The sequence below is a fragment of the Poecilia latipinna genome, unplaced genomic scaffold (genome assembly GCF_001443285.1).
Source record: "Poecilia latipinna isolate Pla-1442-1.1 unplaced genomic scaffold, P_latipinna-1.0 Scaffold371, whole genome shotgun sequence".
Classification (NCBI taxonomy): Eukaryota; Metazoa; Chordata; class Actinopteri; order Cyprinodontiformes; family Poeciliidae; genus Poecilia; species Poecilia latipinna.
In genome coordinates, this window is record NW_015112987.1 from 309,636 (window position 1) to 330,462 (window position 20,827).

The window sequence follows — 20,827 nt, forward strand, 5'->3', positions numbered from 1 at the left end:
CAGGAGAAGCTGGAGCAGGAGATCACTGAGCTGAAGAGGAAAGACGCTGAGCTGGAGCAGCTCTCACACACAGAGGATCACAACCAGTTTCTCCTCAACTACCCCTCACTGCCAGCACTCAGGGAGTCGACACACTCATCCAGGGTCAAGATCCGTCCTCTGAGACACTTTGAGGACGTGACAGCAGCTGTGTCAGAGCTCAGAGACATAATACAAGACATCATGAGAGAAACATGGAAAATAATCTCACTGAAAATCACTAATGTGGATGTTCTACTGTCAGAATCAGAACCAAAGACCAGAGATGGATTCTTAAATCATTCCAAAGAGATCACTCTTGATCCAAACACTGCAAACAGGAATTTGTTGTTATCTGAGGGGAACCGAAAAGTAACATTTGTGAACCAAGAACAGCCTTATCATATCATCCTGAGAGATTCACAAATTATTACCAGGTTCTGAGCAGAGAGAGTCTGACTGGACGTTGTTACTGGGAGGTGGAGTGGAGAGGAGGAGGAGTTTATGTAGCAGTTTCATACAAGAACATCAGCAGAGCTGATCTCTTTGGGTTAAATGACCAGTCCTGGTCATTTAACTTTGACACAAACAGATACACATTTTATCACAGAAACACTGAAACTCCAGTACCAGGTCCAGCTTCCTCCAGAATAGGAGTGTACCTGGATCATAGGGCAGGTATTCTGTGTTTCTACAGCATCTCCAAAACTATGACTCTCCTCCACAGAGTCCAGACCAGATTCACTCAGCCTCTGTATGCTGGGGTTAGACTTTATTTTGGATCCTCTGCTGAGTTCATTAAACTGAGATAGTCAGCAGTGATTTGAAGTCCAGTTGGTTAAAATGTGTATTTAGATTCAGTTTCTTTGTTGTTATTTCTCCACTCACTCCTTTGGGATCAGCTGTCTTCATGGAGCTGAGTTCTCATCTTGTTTGTTGCTTTGCTGATGGTGGAGTTTGTTTGGGTGCTGCCCCCTCCTGTTTCTGTTCAGTTATGGAGGCTGTCACTGCTCGATAGGATTTTGATTCACCTAAACTAATTACATGATGTGCTTTATCAGACCAAATGTTTTACAAATCATTCTAATTAAACTGTAATTATGATAGACATCAATCATTATTTTATAGATTCAGCTCAGAAGCAAAATTATTTATGTAGAGAAGACCTGAGGTTCTGAATGGAATTACTCAGTAAACTGCATTTATTCAGGTGTATGAATTTAGGAATTTTCTCCTTATGAAACATGATTGACATATTATTCTACCTTTATGATTGAATCAATGTGAAAAAACATTTAATATCATTTAGCAGATTTAGAAGATTTAGTCTTATATCTTGGTAAAAAAAAATATATATATATATAAAAATAAATATAACAAAACTTAACAGCTTTGTAAATGGTTTTATTTTATATTTCATGATCATTACTAATTTTTGATGTTATTTGTCGGGAAACATGGAGGATCGTTGGAATATTTGTTTTTGGAAGAAGCCATTTTGTAAAGAATTTACTTATTACGGTGGCCCAGAAGGGTCAACAAAATGTAGAACCTATAACAGCAGTTTAAAGTCACAATAGAAGTTTATATTGCATTCACTGAACGGCTTAGCACCACAGGATTTGCTGTTGTTGTATCAACCTTCCAGACCAACCAAGTTCAGGTTCTGGTTCTGCTCTGCATCCAGAACCAGAACCAAACATGGAGAAGCAGCATTCAGCCTCTATGCACCACAGATTTGGAACAAACTTCCAGAAAACTGTAAAACAGCCGAAACACTGAGTTCCTTTAAATGTAGATTAAAAACCCACCTGGTTAGAGCTGATTTTGAGCCATAAATAAATGAAACATTTATTAATAATCTGATGTGTAACGATGACAAAATGTAATGTTTAAATTGTTGACTGTGTTTCTATGACTTTGTATTTTTATGATATAAAGCATTTTGAACTGATTTGTTCCTGAAATATGGTATATGAATAAACTTGATTGATTAAAACCTTCCAATTACTGAAGTTTTTATATTCCTCAAAGTACAAGAGGAGGTGGAGGAGTAGCAACTGTTTTTCATTCAGATTTATTAATTAGTCCTGTGTCAAATAGCTATAGTTATTTTTGAACATATAACTTTTAGTTTTCCCTCATCCTTCAAGCGAAGCTCTAAAGATGCTTTTGTTTCTTCTTTTGTATCATCATCAAGATCTTAGTGTCAATTTTAGGTCAAATCTCAGATTTTTTTTAATCTGATTTAGTTTTAGATACTGATAAGATAATAATAGTGGGAGAATTTAACATTCATGTTGACCCTGGAGGTAATAACTTAAATATAATGCTATTTTTGACTGAATTGACTTTACTCAAGAAATTCACAGTTTTCCTTACCGTCATACCTTAGACCAGTCGTCCCCAAAGTGTGGGGCTCAGTGACATTGCAGGGGGGTGGAGGGGTGCGATGGATAGAAAATAAACAAACCTCTCAGGGAACTGTTCATGTTTTAACCCCATTTTGCACAGAGGCTCTGTTTAAAATGTATTGATGGTAATTGAATATTTTCACAAATAAAAAAAAAAAATATGTTTGAAATAACACCGACAGCAAAGAAAACTCTTCTACAGTATAGAACTAACAAAAGTGTTTCACTGTAAAGATGTTTGTAGTTTGTTTTGTTGCAACCTGAAGTGTGAAATAAACTTCCGTGGAGTTTGAAAACAAAATATGTGTCTAGGTTTACGTCTGGTTGAACAATGTGTGTACCCAGTTGATTTATTTTTTCTTTTTGGGGGGATTTTATTGTAATCCATAGGGGGACCAGAAGAAAATCTTTGGGAACCATTGATTTAGACCTTCTATTGGTATTTGGGACTGAATGTGAAGAATTAACAGTAGTTCCCCACAACTCTGTGCTGTCTGACCATTTTAAAAACCTTTGACTTTGTTTTAACTTAGTATTCCAAACCAGGGAAATTTTCTTTTATCATAGTAGATCTTTATCAGACAATGATGTAAAAACTTTTCCTCAGAATCTCAGAGAAAAACAGCAGAGGGCAGAATACTGGTCTTACAGGAAATCAGATCCCAACATAAAATTGAGTCAAACAACTGCAGGAGATGCAAACATTTTAAAATATTTTTGCGTATTTGCTTCGTTGAAATGAAGTTTATAAGTCAGCAATAATTTTACCCTGATTAAAAATAAAAGGTTTAATAGACAAATTTGTGTCATTTTTGAACTGCAGTTGGGAGTCACAAAAGATAATTTCATAGGCCAAAAATGACCTGTGGGCCTCAGTTTGAACACCGCTGCTCTGGATGGATAAAACTGATAGAGACATATCTGGAACACTTAAAGTGCAGTGATACTATTTAATGACTCAGAAGGCTTAAGACAAATAAACTCAAATTTTTTCAGATTTTTTTTGGTAAAATATCTTAGAAAATATGTATAATCTTGCTTCCATTTCACAGTAATGAAGTACTTTTTGTTTACCTAACAAAAAATACAACCAACTGCTTTGAGGTCTGCAGTAACGGCAGTGTTAGCTAAAACTGAAAAAGTTTTATTTCCTGTCTGCTACAGAAGTTTCTTTTGCATAAAACCCGACACTGGGCACCGATACTCTAAATCTTTATGCTCTAAACTTTTCTTTGATAACATTTTCAAAATGAAGATTCATCAGAGTTGTACAAAGTAAGTGAGTGACGTATCTGGGGCAGAGTCTCTCTGTCAGAGTAGTTTATTAAGGCTAACGTCATTCTTTGTTTCTTTTCCCAGCATTTGACTCATTTATTGGACTGAACCAGAACCAAAGCTGCAGCTCATACCAACTCATGAACAAGTTCTTCACGCTCTGAACAAAATGTCCGCTGGCGCTCCCACTCAGTCACTCCCACTGTCGCTGTCGCTATCATCACCTTCCTCCTGCTCTTCTTCCTCTTCCTCTTTTTTCTCAGTTTCCTCCACAAGTCCAGAGAAGAAGTCATTGTCGCCGAGGGCCTTTTTGGTGAGCGACTTCATCCGCCCGCCTTTCTTCTTCCTCTTGCGGTATTCGTCCACGCTCAGTTTGGGCAAACCAGAAACGTCCCAGAACTTGATGAGCTGGTCGTGGGCACAGCTGACCAGGAAGCGGGAGTCCCAGGACTTGACGATCTCTTCGACGGGTTCGCCGACGTGCTGCCCGATGCATCCGATGACCCGGTTGGGGAGAAGGTTGATGGCTCTGACAGGAGACAGGGAGGCCATGTTAATGGTTAAACCCTTAAACCAGAGTTTTGTTAATAGTAACTCAACTAACCGGATGTATCCGTCCATGGACGCCGTGCACATGATGTTTTCTGTAATCGGCGCGATGCAGTCTACTGACTCCGCCTTCAGAGCGAAGCGGTCGCTGGTGGCTCCGAAGCCGTTCCAGTTGAAGATGTAAACGGTTCCCTCGCTGGAGCCGCAGACCACCTTCTTCCCTCGCTTCATCACCGCCACCGAGGTCAGATCACCGCTCTGGTACTCCGACAGCAGCTCAAAGCGCCGCCGCTTCAGGTTGAAGACGCCCATGGTGCCGTCGCCACTGAGGACCCAGCAGTCACATTGGACATCAGCAAGAGAATGAGAGAAACCAAAAACAACTCCAGCATCAACACCTGCATAAACATGTCCTGGTTCTGAAACTGACCAGAGCAGAGCAGAAACTGTCTTTATATAAAGTTCACATAGTAAAAGTTCTTCAAGTGTTACAACAAACATATAAAAAAACTATATTAACATTAACAACAATGAATCTAATAATAGTAATAACTAGAAAATGTCAGAAAATATTTAAAAGGGGCCTGCCCAACCAGGGGATCTGATGCTAAAATTAGCAACAATGTTAACATTAGTCAAAATGTAGTTAACAATGTGGCGCATCATTAGCATATTAACCAAAACTGACTTACCCCATTTATTATGCAAACATCAGTAAATAAGCTAAAATTAGCTAAGATGCTATGGATAGCTTAAATTCTGTAGCTAGCATGTGGGGAATTACTAGCATGTGGACTTACATTCACTTACTCCATTCAGTTCACTAAATGTGGCTAATGTATCAAAAATAAGCTAGAATGCTTATTTCAGGCTAAAGCTAGCTTTAGGGCTATATCAATAGCATATAGAGTAATTATTATGTAAAACCACAAGAAGGATGAGTTTACTAACATTTATTTACTCCATTCAGTATGCAAACATTAGTGTCTTAGCTAGCTGAAATGAGCAATTTTAACTAATTTTAGAATTAGTCATTTTGGCTAATTTTAGCAGAAGAAGCAAAAATGAGCTAACTTGGTAATGAGTGTTGAATTGGCTGATCTCCTATGCACTGCATAAGCCCCAAAAATAATAACATACTGTGAAAAACTATAACAGAAAACAGTGTGCACTCTTAAAAATATTTAACTCGTGATCCAGGTCCAGCTAAGCATGTGTTACCTGGCAGTGAGCAGAATCCTCTTGTTCTGGTCCACAGTTATGTCGCTTATGTAATCCTCATGGTTTTTCATATCCATGATGGCTGTTCCCTTCCTCATATCCCACACCTGCAGAGAAAATGTTTTGCAATAAAATGTTTATTTTCTAGTTTTTTTTAATGAATTTATGAGTTTGCATATTTTAATATTTTTCTAATATTGTATGAAAAGGTTTAAGTGGTTACATGAAAAATCTGCAGAATGTGAAAATTTTATATCTGATTAATCAAATAATCATCAGAATATTTGATGACTTGAATCGATTACTAAAATAATTCTTATTTGCAGCCTTACTTCATTCTCCCAATATTCTGACTCTATTCTGGTAAAATTATAACTTTATTCTTGTATTATTATGAATTTATTCTGGTAATATAATGACTTTTTCCTGGTGGTATTATGAATTTATACTTGAATTATTACAACCTTATTCTTGTATTTTAATTTTTTTCTAATATTCTGACTTTACCCTGGTATTTTTTGCTTTCCTTAATCCTAACTCTCCTTCATAACCACAGTAGTCCTGTAGGGGGGTAAATCCTTTTCCCCAGCAGCATTTCTGTCCAGTATCCACGTCCAGACCTTCAGGGTGCCTCCGTCGTCCCCCGTGGCCAGCATGTTTTCGTCCACCAGAAGCAGGCTGTTGATGGGGGCCCCGTGGGCCCCCCGGATCCGTGACACCAGCTGCCCCCGCTCCATGTCCAGCAGGTGGACGGCCTTGTCCCGGGACACGCTGTACAGCTTCAGCCCGTCCGCCGAGATGCGCACCTGGCGGCAGGACTTCAGGTGGTGTCCGGACGACCACAGCTCCCGGTTCTCTCCCTCCGTACAGGAGTAGGAGAAGGCGTACACGTCCCCGTCCACGTCCCCGCACACCAAGATGTCCCTGCTGGGGTGCAGAGCCACCGTGTTGGCGATGGCCTCCAGCTGGATGTCCTGCGGGGTTTCCCGGATCTTCGGGCCGGGAGGCTCCTCTTCCTCCTCCGCATCATCCTCCAGTTTTTCCGACTCTGATTCTGATGTTCCGGGATCTTTATTCGGTTCTGTTCGGACACTTTCAGGCGGGTCTGTCTCTTCAGAAGTGGGTCCAACGTGCTGCGTGGAGGCTGCCATGTTGTTTTGCTTTGTTTCTTCTTCTACAGTTAAATATAGGAGCGTTTCAGAGAACAACTTCGGATACTGACCTCTAGTGACTAACAGGTAGTTAAAAAACCATTAAAGCAAAGCTCACTAAACAGATAAAATATTAATTCATTAAGTTTTCATTTAAAAAATATGTCTACTATTTATTGATGGCTTTCTAAGACGGAGAATTAGGGGAAAACACACAATCAGGATAATAAAGTAAAAAGAGAATAAACTTGTAATAATTATTATTTTCAAAATACAACTTTATTTTCACTTCAATCCGAAGCTTCTACTGTTGCAACACTGACTAGAGATGCTGCCTGCCCACAACATCATGAGTTATAACGAGATTTATTTTCCCATTGGGATAAATAAAGTAGTTTAAAATTTTTATTGGATTGTTCGACTGGATTTCAATGAATTCATATTTTATCTGTTTAGTTAGCTTTTCAGTTGTTAAATCTCTAGCAAAATAACGCAACAGCGCTCGATTGGCCACTCTGACAAAGAACCCGTTTATACGGAAGTGACGTAAGGACGCCAAAGATGGCGTGAGTTTCAAACCGTCTCTAGATAAATGTTACAGTAAGTGTTCCTTACGGCTTTCAGGGGTTAAATTATTATCTGTGTTGTTAATTTTAATAGACATGAAGCGGTCTGAGGCAGTTTTATGGTTTGTAAAAGGTGCTAGTAGCTAAAAAATCAGTTTAATGTTCCAAACATCCACGAAAACTTTGTGTGTTGTCGATTCGCTTCAGCTTATCACGACTTCTTAATTGAAGTATATAGATTTATTTTATGTCGTGTTACGACTGGAAGTATTAGACAACGTATTATTGAAGTTAACATGTTGTGATTTATTGGGGATACATTGAACCGTTCAGGAGCGCAGTGATGTGCCTTCAGATAAAAATGGCGACTGCTTTTAAACTCTTTATTATCGCCGAATTAAACAGCTGATCAGAAATATCCAGTAGATTAGTCTTTTTTTATTATAGATATTTTATATCCCGAGTTATAAAGTGATTCATTTTCATAGCGCAGATTTTTAAATGGAGATCGCTGCAGAGTGACGTTGGAAGTTGGCAGTCTGTTGTCAAGGTAACGGCAGCCTCAGCCAATCCGGGGCCAGCTTTCTGAGTCTCAGAGGGTTGGAGACAGAGCAACATCAACAAGGCCTGGAGCAACATGGAGTCAGTCCTCTGGGAGTAAAAACTGGAGCATTTCAGCTGATAACCAGACTGTATCTGTTCCTCCTGGATATTAGGGGGGAAAACCCACACAAACCGTACAGTCCCACAGGGAATCTAAAGTAATTATTTAAATACCCATGTTAATGACTATTTTATTAGTTATTTTATATTCGAAGTCTCTCTGGAAAACTTTGATATTGATTTTCAGATAATCAGATTATGGTAACTAGTATTTATATTTTAAATGTATTTCAGACCAATAATAGCACAGTTATAAGATGCTTAAGGCCAGGATTTGAACCTGTGACCTTCTGCTGTGCAGCCCGGTTGTGTTTAATCCACTTTACTGTATGTTTTTTTCTGTCTGGACACAGATTCCTGCTGTTAAGACAGTTTTTAAAACATTATTCATCTCACAGTTTTTTTTTCTATTTCACAATTTATTCCACTTATTGTTTGAATTATGCCTGCAGAAGGAAAAGAATTGGGTTGGAGACATGCAGCCGAGACCAGAGGATCGGAAGACCTCAAGGTAAAATTAATGCAGACTTAATTAATAAATAAAATAACTGATCTCAAAGTGAAAACAGAAAGAAATAAAATAAAGCAGAAAAATTAACTTTTCTCATTTTAAATTGATAAAATCAAATTAATTCAAGCAAAGGATGACCTGAAAATATTTTCATTTAATAATTTAAAAATGGAAATAAAATATTCTAATCATAATGTTTGGTGTTTCCTTCAGGAGGCCTGTCGTCTTGAGCTCCTCGGGTCAAAGAGAGGAGCAGGTGGAAGGCGAGGGAGGAAGAGGAGAAGATGAAGAAGGAGTGATGAAGAGGAGTGTAAAGGGGAGGAGGGCGTCTTCAGAGGGGAGGGAGATGAGCCAGGAGTCCAGAGAGCTGAGATGGAGGGTCAACCAGCTGGAGAAGGAGAATCTGAAGCTTTCGGTGCGCCACAACCAGGAGGTAAGGCTGCAGCGCCCTCCAGTGGCCGAGTTGAAAATAACAGATCAGTAAAAACTGAACTCTGCCAACATGAAAACTCATGATGTACAAATCATTTCTACTGCTCCTTCTATGAAAATAATGTTTAAAAAGCAGGACAAATGAAATAAAATGGGAATATTTTATTTTATTGTTGGTCATGTAGGTTGTTATTTAGCCTACATACACCATCACTTTTCTCTGCTACTGGATCCATTTCCTCCAGTGATTTACCGCAGAATATCAGTTTTGTATACTTATATTATTGGTTTGTGTGTGTGTGTGTTTATATGTGTGTTTATGTGTGTGTGTCCAGGTGTGTTTCCTGCAGGCGGAGGTGGCCCGTTTTCGCTCCTTATTGGAGCGTAGCGAGGCTCATCGGACGAAGCTGCAGTTCCAGCTCGCTGCCAGCCACAGAGAGAGCAACCGGGTCGCCGAGCTCGACCGGGACAGAACCGCTCTGAAAGGTGAACGAATCAAACGCACTCAGAGAGAAGAGAGCAGAACTGGAGGAGATCAGAACGTTCTCCTGCAGATCAGAACATCAACATGTTGCAGCAGTTCTCACTGTGTTGTGTTTTTTATTATTGATCCTGCAGAGAAATCAGCAGAGCTGCAGCAGATCATCGCAGAACTGCGGAAAACTCTGCAGCTTAGTCAGCAGGCCAGGCAGAACGACCAGCAGGCGCTGCAGCAGGAGGTGGAGGAGAGAGACCAGCTGATCCAGAACTTCAGCTCCGAAAACCAGCGGCTGCACCAGCTGCTGCAGGTCAGAAAACTAGCAGCTGCACCAGCTGCTGCAGGTCAGAAAACCAGCGGCTGCACCAGCTGCTGCAGGTCAGAAAACCAGCGGCTGCACCAGCTGCTGCAGGTCAGAAAACCAGCAGTTGTTGTGTTGCAGCTAATTCGTAGAAGCCTGGGAGGGAAGATTGTTGCTGTTAACTCTTGACACGCTAACAGCTCAACATCCAGTCAGCAGAGACAATATTAAATCATGATGTCATCTGCATAAGGACGCACTTCATTCCTACCTTTACTAATACCTAAAAACCAAAATAAAACTTGAAATTGGGCTTTGAAATTCAGTTTTGGGCCAGAAAATTCTCTTAAAGAGACAGAAACATAAAACATTTGGAAGCTGCTGTGGCGTAAAGTTTAACCACAAAAATAACTCTAGTAGAGACCAAAATAACCTGCATTTAGCTGCTCACGTTCAGACGGTCGGTTCTGTTCTGCAGGACCAGCAGGCGGCTCTGGAGGCATCTGAGAGGAAAATGGCCGACCTGCTGCGGGAGAGACAGAAGGAGGCGGAGGAAAGCAGACGGCTAGCCGAAGAGCTGAAGACGCTGGAGGAGAGGAGCGGCAGGGAGAAGGAGGTGAGGCGGGCCGACGCTTCCTGCCGCTCTGCAGGTGGAGGATGACAAAGATGGAGGATCATGTTTGGTTTCCTCCAGATCGCAGATGAGAAGGTGAAGCGTCTGGAGGCGGAGAAAACGGCTCACCTGGAGTCCAGGAGCAACCTGGAGGTCAGAAGGTTAAACGACTGCTGATGTCAGTCATTCAGGAAAAGGTTTCTTCTGGTAGCAACAGATACATGAAACACAACAAAATAAGCAGCTTAAAAAGGCTTTAAACAATTAACTGCCTGAATGTCACTAACAACAACAAAAATGGTTTTTGAATTGAAAATGTTGCTTATTTTGTGGTTTTAGATTAAAATGTGATTCATTAATTACAGGCTTCAGTACATAGTAGATTTATGCAGAGTTTTATAGACTCTGTTTCTGTCTGACGGCCTCTCTGTGTGGCTGTGTGGCCTCTAGCTGCGGGTTCGGGACCTGGAGGCAGCGGTGGCAGTGGAGCAGTCCGGCCAGAAGGAGGCGCAGTGCAACCTGGAGCTGCTGCATACGCACTTCAGAGAGCTGGAGAGAGCTTACAGCCTGGAGAGGGAGAGGAGGAGTCACACTGAGCACGCTCTGGAGCGGTGAGCCCCGCAGCATGGAGGCACCGCTATGCTACGCCACTATGCTACGCTATGCCGCTATGCTACGCTACGCCGCTATGTTGTGTGGTTATTCTAAGCTTCTTTGCCATGCTGTTAGGCTATGCGGCAATGTTGTGTCACTATGTTGCCAGACCAGTCTGCTATGCTACACGCTGCTAGGCTACACACTGCTAGGCTACATGATGCTAGGCTACACGATGCTAGGTTACACGCTGCCATGCTAAACGCTGCTATGTTACATGATGCTATGCTACACACTGCTAGGCTACACAATGCTAGGCTACATGCTGCTAGGCTACACGCTGCTAGGCTACATGCTGCTGGGCTACATGATGCTAGGCTACACGATGCTAGGCTACACGCTGCCATGCTAAACGCTGCTATGCTAGGTGTCCTGGGTCGTCCCTCATGTCTAAGCAGTTTATCACCGCTACTTTGTGTTAAATATTTCCATAACATTTTACCCACATTGATGTTCATGCAGCCTGCAGACAGAGTTCAATCACTGCCAGACTGAGATGGCTGTTGCCTTGGAAACCGAGAGGAAGGCAACCTCTGACCTCTCAAAAAAGCTTGAGGAGGAGAAGAGTCAACTTGGCAAAACGCAGTCGTTGCTGCAGCAGGTAACAGATTGGAGACATTTGGACAACTCGACCCTCTGCTTGGTGTCTCGCGTCCCCCCTGGGGGTCCCGACCCCCATTTTGGGAACTCTTGGTTCTAGAGCGGCCATGTTTTCCTGTGTTCAGGCAGCAGCGCAGCATTCTGAAGCAGAGGACGCCTTCCACAACTTCCTGCAGCAGATCATCGCCCTGCTCGGCACCATGGCTCAAAACCTAGCACAACCCGCAAAGCATGATGGGAAACCGAGTCCTGCTGAGGTCCTGCAGCTGCTGGCGGTCACTCTGAGCACCAAGCAGCACAGACTGGAGGAAACCAACCTCCAGGTCCGGATCAGGTCCACTCCGAGCAACCCGCCACCTTCCTCCCAGAAACCTGATCTCCGTTTCTCCTTCAGGTCCAGGACCTGCTGGCGGCGACCCAGAAGCTCCACGAGGAGAACCAGCTGCTCCAGCAGCTGACCTCAGACCAGCAGAAACAAATTGATGTAAGTCTGGTGTCGGTTCTGACTGGACCTCACAATGAGGTTCTGGAGCGACAGATTAGGGTCCAAACCTCTGGGTTTAACTACTTTGGTACCACAGATTTTCATTATTATGTCAGTTTTCTAATCAAAATGTGAATGAAAACCAGATAAATATTAGTTTTCAGTCTGACATGGTTGGACCTCACTGATCTAGACGTATTTTAAAGTTTCAGGGAGACGACGAACATTTAGGCTAAAGATGAACTTTTCTGTCCGTCCATCAGGATTCGCAGCAGATGCTGGGCCAGCTGCAGGACGAGGCCTCTGATTGGACGATACAGAACACGGCGCTGCAGGAGGAGCTGCAGACAGTGAAGGAACAGAGCAGAAAGGAGATCCAGGAGCTGAGAGAGGAGTTCAGCAAGGAGTCAGCGGTGATTCACTTAGTGTTCAAGAACGGTTTCCACTTCCTGTAGAGGAACGCTTCCACTTCCTGTAGAGGAATGCTTCCACTTCCTGTAGAGGAACGCTTTCACTTCCTGTAGAGGAACGCTTCCACTTCCTGTAGAGGAATGCTACTTCCTGTAGAGGAACGCTTCCACTTCCTGTAGAGGAATGCTTCCACTTCCTGTAGAGGAATGCTACTTCCTGTAGAGGAATGCTTCCACTTCCTGTAGAGGAACACTTCCACTTCCTGTAGAGGAACGGTTTCTAACTTATCAGTAACGTTTCAGCAAAATACAGGAGTTTGTTTTAAGTGAATAATTTTTAATATTGATAAATAAGTGCTTGTTCCATTGCAGATTGTTTATCTCATAACATTGGGAAAATGTCTTGTTATAAATTAAATAATGTGAAAATGTAACAAGCTCTTTTCCTGCCATATTAAAATTGTTTGACTTTTCAGCTCCTACATCTTGCTGAAAAGTCTCTCATTAGTTAATTTTGTATAATTTAAAATGTACTAAGATATTTGCAGTGGAAACTGGACAAAGATACTTAGTAAGATTTTGTATTTTTTACAGTGTTTGGATGAAAAATCCTTCACTTTCTTTACTGAAGTTGTTTGAAATTGAACTGATTTTAAATCATTTATTTGAAAGAGAACATGACAGAGTTAACCACAGAGCTTGTTCTCCACTTATCTCTTATTTAAAGTGAAGTGCTTTTATTTTGGTGAGTTTTTTCTTGTGCGGTCCTGTTAAAACCTGCCTGATCTGAAGCTCTGGACTCTGTTGGGGGTTGAATACTTTTCCTCGGCTCCATCCTCTCTCCCGTCTCGGTGCAGAATAAGTTTTCACTCCCTGTGTGTTCAGGTCCGCCTGGCCTTCCTGCACCGCCTGAACCAGCGCCTGCTGACCGGCTGCGTCCTCATCCAGCCGCCCCACAGAATTCTGGGAGACTTCACCTGGAGGGAGCTGTGTGATGTCATCAGTGAGCAGGTGGATCAGATGACCTCTGACCTGCATCAGGCCAAGGACAAGGTGAAGCTGGAATGTCTGTGCTGCAGTGAAATATCTGATTCCAGACAAAACGGATCAAAAGTGTCGATTTTTTCCTTCTGCTTCATCGCGTTTCACCGTTTCAGCACAACAGTTTGGTTTCTCCTTCTCTGCGCAGATCGCTCACCTGCAGAGTGTGTGTGACAAGAAGAGTGTGTGTGTGCGCGAGCTGAAGCGCAGCCAGGGGTGTGTGTTGTCTAGCCTGCAGGAAAACATGAAGAGGAGAGAGGAGACCTGGAACCAGCAGCACACACACACCGTCAACCAGCTGCAGAACCAGCTGCAGGTAGCACACACACACACACACACACACACACACACACACACAGGAGATGTGACGAAGCTGGTCTGAAGTCAGCTGAGTCTCCCTGCAGCGACGTTTTCATTTTATTCCTCTGTGGAAAAACGACAAAACGGGAGCAGAAAATGTTCATCTGAAAATTCTTTCCGCCCAAGAATCTGATTGATGGAAGAAAGTTGATGCTGCTCTTTGCTAACTCAGGATTTCTGCAAGGTATCAAATTGTTCAAATTTTAGAAGTATTAAATGTAATCCAGATAAAACAAACCATTGTACAACCAAACATTTAGTTTCTTCTTCTTTCATTCTGAGAAACTCTGGCTTCATTCATTCATCATTTCTCTGCGGTTTGTTGTTTAATTTGACATAAGCTCATTAAGCCGCTAACGTTAGCTAGCCAAGCATAAAAAACCAGGAGTCACATGTTTGATTCAGTAAATAATTCTTGAACATTGATAAAAAGAAAATTTTTCCCATAAATGAAATAATCTGCTAGTGAAACTGTTTCTTTTTTTTATCAATATTCAAGAATTATTTACTGAATGTTGCTGAAATGTTACTTGTGACTTAGTTTTGTCTTATTTTTTAAGATATTTGCACTAGACAGTTTCCAGGTTTTAATTAATTCTTTAACTTCTTTCTGGGTCAGCAGTGCAGCTCGTCTTAGAACTCCCCCAGTCTGTTTTTCTTATAGTTGAATCATGACCTCTGACCTTTCACCAAATTAAACGTCTCATGACAATCATGAATCTAAATGATCATAATTAGTTCTGTCACATTTTGCTGTGCAATAAATTACCCAGAACTTATTGAGATAAACAGTCATATTGTTGTTCTGAGACAGTTTTAAAGTATCATAATGGTAGAAATAATGCACATCCAATAAACTTTAAATTCTAATGAATATTTAACACTGGAACTGGAAGACATTTTAAATATCTATAATAGATAAAACAGCAGAAACAACGAATAGAGTTAATGATGAAGTTTCTGGATAAACAGATAATAAATGTTTAGCAGAGACCAAAACTTTTCTCATCCAGTTTTTGGTAGAAGGAGAAAAACAGTAAATCATGTAAATGGAAATTATTCAGCTTGTTTCAGTTTATTAATTGATTTATTGATTATTGTGATCATAATATAAAGTTCCTAACAATAAATGCCAACATTACGTCATGTTTTAATATTAACACATTTTATTTGTTTTCTTGACACTTAAGGACAAATTAGGAAATAATAAAATCAATTAGAAGCTTCAACAGTAAAAATGATAAAATCATCTGATTTGCAGCTTCAGCTGATACAATCTGATCACCATGGAGATTATTTAGAATATTGATTTGATCATAAATCTCTTGTCGGTCGTCTCCTGCAGATGTGTCGCTCTCAGTGCAACGCCCACAGGGACCGCGTCTCCTCGCTGACCTCTGACCTCTCCCGGAGCCGGCGCGAGTCGTCGTCCCTGTTGGCGGCCTGCGCCCTGCTGGCGGGCGCCCTGCGGCACGCCCACCGCTGCCTGCGCTCCCTGTCCGAGCAGAAGGCGGTCCTGGGCCGGCGGCTGGCCGAGCGGGAGCGGCTGGAGCTGGAGGTCCGGAAGCTGGCCGACGCGCTGGGCGGCGAGCGGACGGAGGAGGAGGAAGAGGAGGAGCGAGGAAGGAGGGCGAGGAGGAGGTGGAGGAGCGGCGCGGGCGCCGTGATGGCCGTGAACCGGTGGACGGCTCTGAGGAAGGAGACCGAGGTGGTGCTGCGGCTGGAGAGGAGCGGCGGCAGCGTCTGCGTGTGCGGAGCGCCGCGTACGGCAGCCCTGAAGGGTCAGTTCACCTCTCTGAATACTTCTGGGCTTTTACTTCATTATGACCCTTTGATTCAGTTAGTTTTTACAGTGTGTTTGCTGTCTTTTGATGGTCATTACTAGTTAAATATTGTTTAGTTTCAGTTTAGTAAATGTATATTTTTTTAAATGTTTCATCCTGCAGCTTTAACCCAAACTGTGTTTTATTGTTTGACAGGAGCTGAAGTTCCTGCAGGGGTTTTTTCTCGCTGGCTTCGCTCTAAAAGCCTCTCCGCCATCATCCTGTCCTCCATGGCCGACCTGCAGGGGGCGCTGGCTGACTCAGGTAACCAACCTGTTAATGTGAGCCATCGTCCAATCAGAAGCTCCGCTCAGAGCCCGCCTCTCTTTCCAGACTCCTCTTCCGCTCATGTCATGGCCGCCGCTCGCTCCGGGTTCTCCCGCCTCCTGGACCAGCTGCTGGACCAATCAGCTCTCAGCGTTTGCTCTGGTTCGGCTGAGCGGATCGCAGAGCGCTCCTCCCTGAAGGTAGAGGTTTGGGTTTGGTTCTGCAGAACCTCTGGCCCCGCTGACCTCATGTCCCCCCCGCCAGACGCTGGTCTCCGGCCTCCAGCAGCACTTCCTGCTCTTCAGCCAACGGCTGCACTCCGCCGAGGTGGAGAGGCGGAGCCTGCGGCTGGAGGTGTCCAACCTGAAGAAAGAGCTGCAGCAGGAGCGGGCGGAGCTGGTTCTGATGGCGAGTTTGGAGGAGGACTGGGTTCTGCTCAGGCAGCCGCTGTGTGTCTGACGCCGTGTTTCTGCGTTCAGGTTCCGACGGAGCGATTCCAGACGGCCTGCGAGGAGCTGAGGCTCTCTCTGAACAGAGAGCAGGAGGCGCAGGATCTGATCCGGGAGCAGGACAGGCAGCTGCAGCTGCTGCAGCAACGGGTCGACAAGCTGGCCTCAGAACAGCACACACTGACCCACAGCAAACAGGTGGAGAACCAGACAGAACCAGACAGGAACAGACAGGAACAGACAGGAACAGACAGAACCAGACAGGAACAGACAGAACCAAACAGAACCAGACAGAACCAGACAGGTTTATGAAGAAACGTGTTCACAGGTCTGAGTGTACGTTAACGGGTTTGGTGGGAATTATAAAATCAATAAAAATCAGCTTCTTCCAGTCATGCCAAGCAGCTCTGTGCAACCATGTGCAGGACTTTTTCACAGGCCGACTCCTCCTCAGCTGTTCTCTGATCGTAGCAACTATGTGAGGAAAATCTGGTTTTGTTTTGTAGATTTTCCAGAACACCTTCTGCTGCATGTGATATTTATCTGCCTCTGTTCTTTTTGCACCGATGGCAGTCTGCTTCTTTACTGTGTTCTTCAGCTGCAGTGGAGAATTTATTTTAATTTATAAACCAAAATGTCACCCAGTAGAAACATCAATTTAAAGAAAGTTGCAGCCATTACTAGAACTTCCACTAACGAGGATTCACAACAACAACATGTTTCTGACAGAAACCTCTGAGTTTGAAGCTCCGTTAGAGCAGAGCTCAGAGAGCGCCACCTTCAGGAAGCTGTCAGAGTTTCTCCTTTAAATGTCCCCCTCTCTCTCCATCAGCTGAGCCGTAAAGAGAACTCCCTGAGAATTCTGGGTAAGCAGCTGGCGGGCGTTCAGAAGGAGAAGAAGCAGCTGGAGCAGCAACTGCAGAGAGCCGAGGAGCAGCTGAGGGAGGCGGTCAGGTAACAGAGGATGGATGAAAACCTCTTTAAATTACATAAATGTTACATTTCAACAGGATTTGGTTCAAAACAAACAAAGTTATAAATGTGTTGCAGACATCGCATTAATAAAGATGCAGATCTGCTTATTACGCAGCCAGTTCAACACAGGAAATGTTCCCTTAATGCAACTTTTAAAGTAAAAATAAAAAGGTTAAAATATAAAGTGGTAAAAAATCAATCAAGTTACTGACTGACTCATTTAGATTAATGATTTCATTCTGATGCCAAATGTAATGCAACACAGTTTGACTGGTTATCATGCCAGCTGGTGGACTTTGAGCCAGCATGAGGCGACAGTAGACAGAACAAACAGATTTTAACAGCAGGAACTGAGAAACGTCCCGACTCGGTGTGAGGGAGGTTTGAGGAGACTGAAAACCATCAGGACGTCGTTATGTTGAGAAAACTATCAGTGAAAAGCTTATTTGGAAATGTCCGCAGCATCACTGTGGAAAACAGCCGATTCTCACCACCAGTTTAACCACAGTGACTTTCCTACTGGTTTCTCAGGCGGCAGCAGTTTGTGGTTCGCTGCCTGAAGGCTGCAGAGTCGAGCTGCAAGCAGGTGAGCAGAGCCAGCCTTCACACACTTCCTGGAGAAACCCGGCCGCTAACACACTCCTGCTCTGTCAGGTCAGAGAGAGTCTGGCCCAGTCGCTGCACTCTGCCGCCACTCAGCGGCGCCCCCTGCTGTTCGCCCTGGAGTACCTGAATATGAGCGAGGAGAAACACCTGATGGGAGCTCCGGAGGTGGCAGCGTGTCAGGTAGCAACGCAAAAACTACCAATAAATAATCCAGAATCCAGAGCCGAAACCTGCCAGGGATTTTTACCATGTGGTATTAGGGCTTTTACTAGGACAGAAACAAAACGTGTACATTTCTGCCAAAAACTCAGAAATGTTGTGATTATCCAGAAATCTTTCGAGAAAGAAAATTTTTGACATTTGAAAATTTGAAAAAGTTTTTGTAGAAAATTAATCTAAAAATAAGATTTTTGGCAGCAAATTTTATTGTCTTTTTGTTTTAGAACATTTCTGAGATTTCTCTCAAAGTTTTTGGCAGAATTTTACTACGTTTTCTTTCTACAAAAAATAAATAAATAGCATTGCGCCGCACTGCTATGCTGTCGTAGATTTTGAACGTTAGATATATTAAAGACGTCTAGTTTTCAGTTTCTTTTGGGCTTGTTTGAATAAATCTGTTTTCAGAAATAAGAACAGGATTTGGGCCCCCTTGTTTCAAAACACTCGCTATATTTAGCCAAGTTTAAAAGGAATATAAGATGATTTGGCTGCAGCAAAGTTGGATTTTCAGTAAAACTCTGGATGAACTTTGTCTTGGCTATAAAAGCGTAAATACTCTGTGTTGTCCGCTTTCTGTCTGCAGAGCTTCCTGTCCGTCGTGTCGCAGCTGCATCAGGCCTGCTGCTCCCGGATGGACTGGCTGGAGCAGGAAGTCTCCGCCCACCACAGTCATGTGACCGCTCTGCGCGGCGAGCTGCAGGACGCCTGCCTCCGGGAAAACCTGGCCTTCATTCCCGTAAGACATCACCCCCCAGACAGAAGATTCAGTTCTTCTGAAGTTTTAGGAACTATTTCTTCCTTTTTAAATCTGTTTTTATGTATAAGTATCTCTTTGCTTCCCGTTGTGGTTTAGACACGTCGCTGTTTAGAGTCCAGTAAAAAGAAAATATTACATGCAGGTTTCAGATCTGAGTAACAAAAACAGTTGGCTGATACCTGCCCCATCTTCCCAGAGTCTCTCTGCAGTTTATTTTTAATCAGGTTGATAAACTTTCACCAGTTTCAGATGAACGTCTTAGAATTAGACTTTTGCAGCTTTTTTGGCTTATTGAAGCAGATTTCACTTATTTCTGCTCATATAAACATCACAGTTTTAAAGGTTTTAAGTTTATTTCTCTTTTTCCCACGTTAATCACATCCAGAGGGTTTTATTGTCCTAAACATGCTCACCTGGACAGCTTAAACAACAACATAAAACCGGTTTAATATAAATTGTAAAAACAGAAATCTTCATTCATGTTCCGTATTTATGCACTTTTATTTTTCATCCTGTTTCAAATTAAATGAGTCAGAATCTGTCGGTGTTTCTGTTTGAGGTGGACGCTCTTCCTGGTCCGGAGGTCGATGAGGAGAAGCCAGACTTTCTTCCTCTTTCTGGTTTCTCTGAGAAGCCAAACTAAAGACAATGTGACCCGTCAGTTCTGATCCGAAGCGCGGTGAAACAAAAACTCGCTCCTGGTTTCAGTCCTGGGATGTTTAACGATGTGAAGTCGGATCAAACTGGAAGTTTCACCTTCAGGAAACATTAATCAGCTGATCTGCTGCCGGCGATGACGGACCTGTGGAGGTTTCTGCTTCTGATACCTCAACATGTTACAGAAAAAACCAAACGGGACATTTCACACTCATCTCTTTCTGTTACTTAAATGTCAGTCTAACTTCATGAATTTTTTGCAAATCCTTGGAGAGAAAGAAAACTGATGTACTAAAAACCAGACGAATAAAACATAGGAAACAGTCAAAATGTCCCCACAAAGTCAGAAATACACAAAACATTAAGAAAAAAACAGAAGAAAGAAAAAATATTGGAGAAGGAAGCAGTTGTTGGGTTTTTAAACCTGCTAAGGAGAAAAGACATGAAAGAAATAAAGTCCAGAAAGATTAAATTCTCCTAAAAAAAAAAATAAAAATTACCAGAAAAGAAGCTGCAAGCTGTTATAAAAGGGATCCAAACTGGGCTGCGTCTGTGGAAATCAGCTTCATTAGTCATGATTTAGATATTTTAGGAAGTTGTTTCTGAGCTCAACACACAGCTTTGTGTTTTTGGGACATTTAGTCTGTTGTTAGCGCCCCCTACAGCCCAAACTTTATTCAGCTTGACCAATTCTCTAACTTCATATGATAAAGGAATAGAAAGCAGGTTTTCATCCAGAAGTCATGTCAGGCCGTTTCAGAGGTTGAATCGGCCATTTTTATGAAATAAATGGTTTAAAATCAGGAAAACTCCTGGTGTTGGTTGTTTGTAAACGTTCCTCATCACAATCCTGGTGAATTAGATCCAATTATCTGTTATTGTGTCTAAAATTTGATAATCAGTTGAGTCTGGATCATAACTCTTAATTGCGCTGCAATATGCTGTATCGTAGTTGTCAACATATTTTACAGGTGAGTGGTTTGTTTTGGTCTCTCAGGCTGTTTTCACACCTGATGGTCCAGTGGACTCGGTTCGACTGGAAACCAAAGTTTCAATCTGCTGTAGATGATGTTCCACCTCTTTCTGCTCCGACTCAAACCAACCAAACCTTCAGCAACCTGTTCCCCTCCTGGCCTGTGGGGGCGCTGCACATTGCACCTCTGAAGGAAACGACACACAAACCTCTGAAGAAGACAATGAGCGCAACTTCCTCCTTCATCAAATGTAAACAAAGTGGAGCCATCAGATGTTTGGAGGATTTCTCTTTGGTCTTTGGCTAAAGACCATGAGCCATTTCTCCCGCTAGCGTTAGCCTAGCGCGTTTGTTTTGGTT

General features: G+C 42.7%; 2 protein-coding genes across 2 annotated transcripts; one reads left to right on the top strand and one right to left on the bottom strand.

The window, feature by feature from the left end:
* Nucleotides 1–3,725: 3,725 nt before the first annotated feature.
* Nucleotides 3,726–6,696, bottom strand: wdr55 (WD repeat domain 55). Its single transcript, XM_015036526.1, has 4 exons — nt 6,098–6,696; nt 5,478–5,584; nt 4,312–4,581; nt 3,726–4,236 (listed from the first exon to the last, which is right to left on the bottom strand). Exons 1-4 carry the CDS (start codon nt 6,626–6,628, stop codon nt 3,897–3,899), a joined length of 1,248 nt encoding a protein of 415 aa, XP_014892012.1. The 5' UTR covers nt 6,629–6,696; the 3' UTR covers nt 3,726–3,896.
* Nucleotides 6,697–7,177: 481 nt separating this feature from the next.
* ccdc171 (coiled-coil domain containing 171) lies at nt 7,178–20,298 on the top strand. Its single transcript, XM_015036527.1, is given in 25 exon segments — nt 7,178–7,194; nt 8,310–8,368; nt 8,582–8,801; nt 9,136–9,286; nt 9,419–9,588; nt 10,058–10,195; nt 10,274–10,345; nt 10,643–10,803; nt 11,309–11,447; nt 11,572–11,769; nt 11,841–11,930; nt 12,194–12,343; nt 13,226–13,393; nt 13,530–13,697; nt 15,087–15,522; nt 15,721–15,828; nt 15,898–16,031; nt 16,096–16,239; nt 16,311–16,478; nt 17,113–17,234; nt 17,787–17,841; nt 17,910–18,041; nt 18,664–18,816; nt 19,397–19,476; nt 19,478–20,298. Coding segments are annotated over 24 exon segments (3,420 nt in total). The 5' UTR covers nt 7,178–7,194; nt 8,310–8,333; the 3' UTR covers nt 19,506–20,298.
* Nucleotides 20,299–20,827: the final 529 nt, after the last annotated feature.

Bases quoted from the DNA above. Each gene is read 5' to 3' on its own strand.
- wdr55 (XM_015036526.1), bottom strand. From the start codon at position 6,628: ATGGCAGCCTCCACGCAGCACGTTGGACCCACTTCTGAAGAGACAGAC. The intron at 5,585-6,097 runs GTCTGGACGTGG...TTTTCTCTGCAG, and splicing joins ACGACGGAGGCACCCTGAAG to GTGTGGGATATGAGGAAGGG. The intron at 4,237-4,311 runs GTTAGTTGAGTT...GTCTCCTGTCAG, and splicing joins TCCATGGACGGATACATCCG to AGCCATCAACCTTCTCCCCA.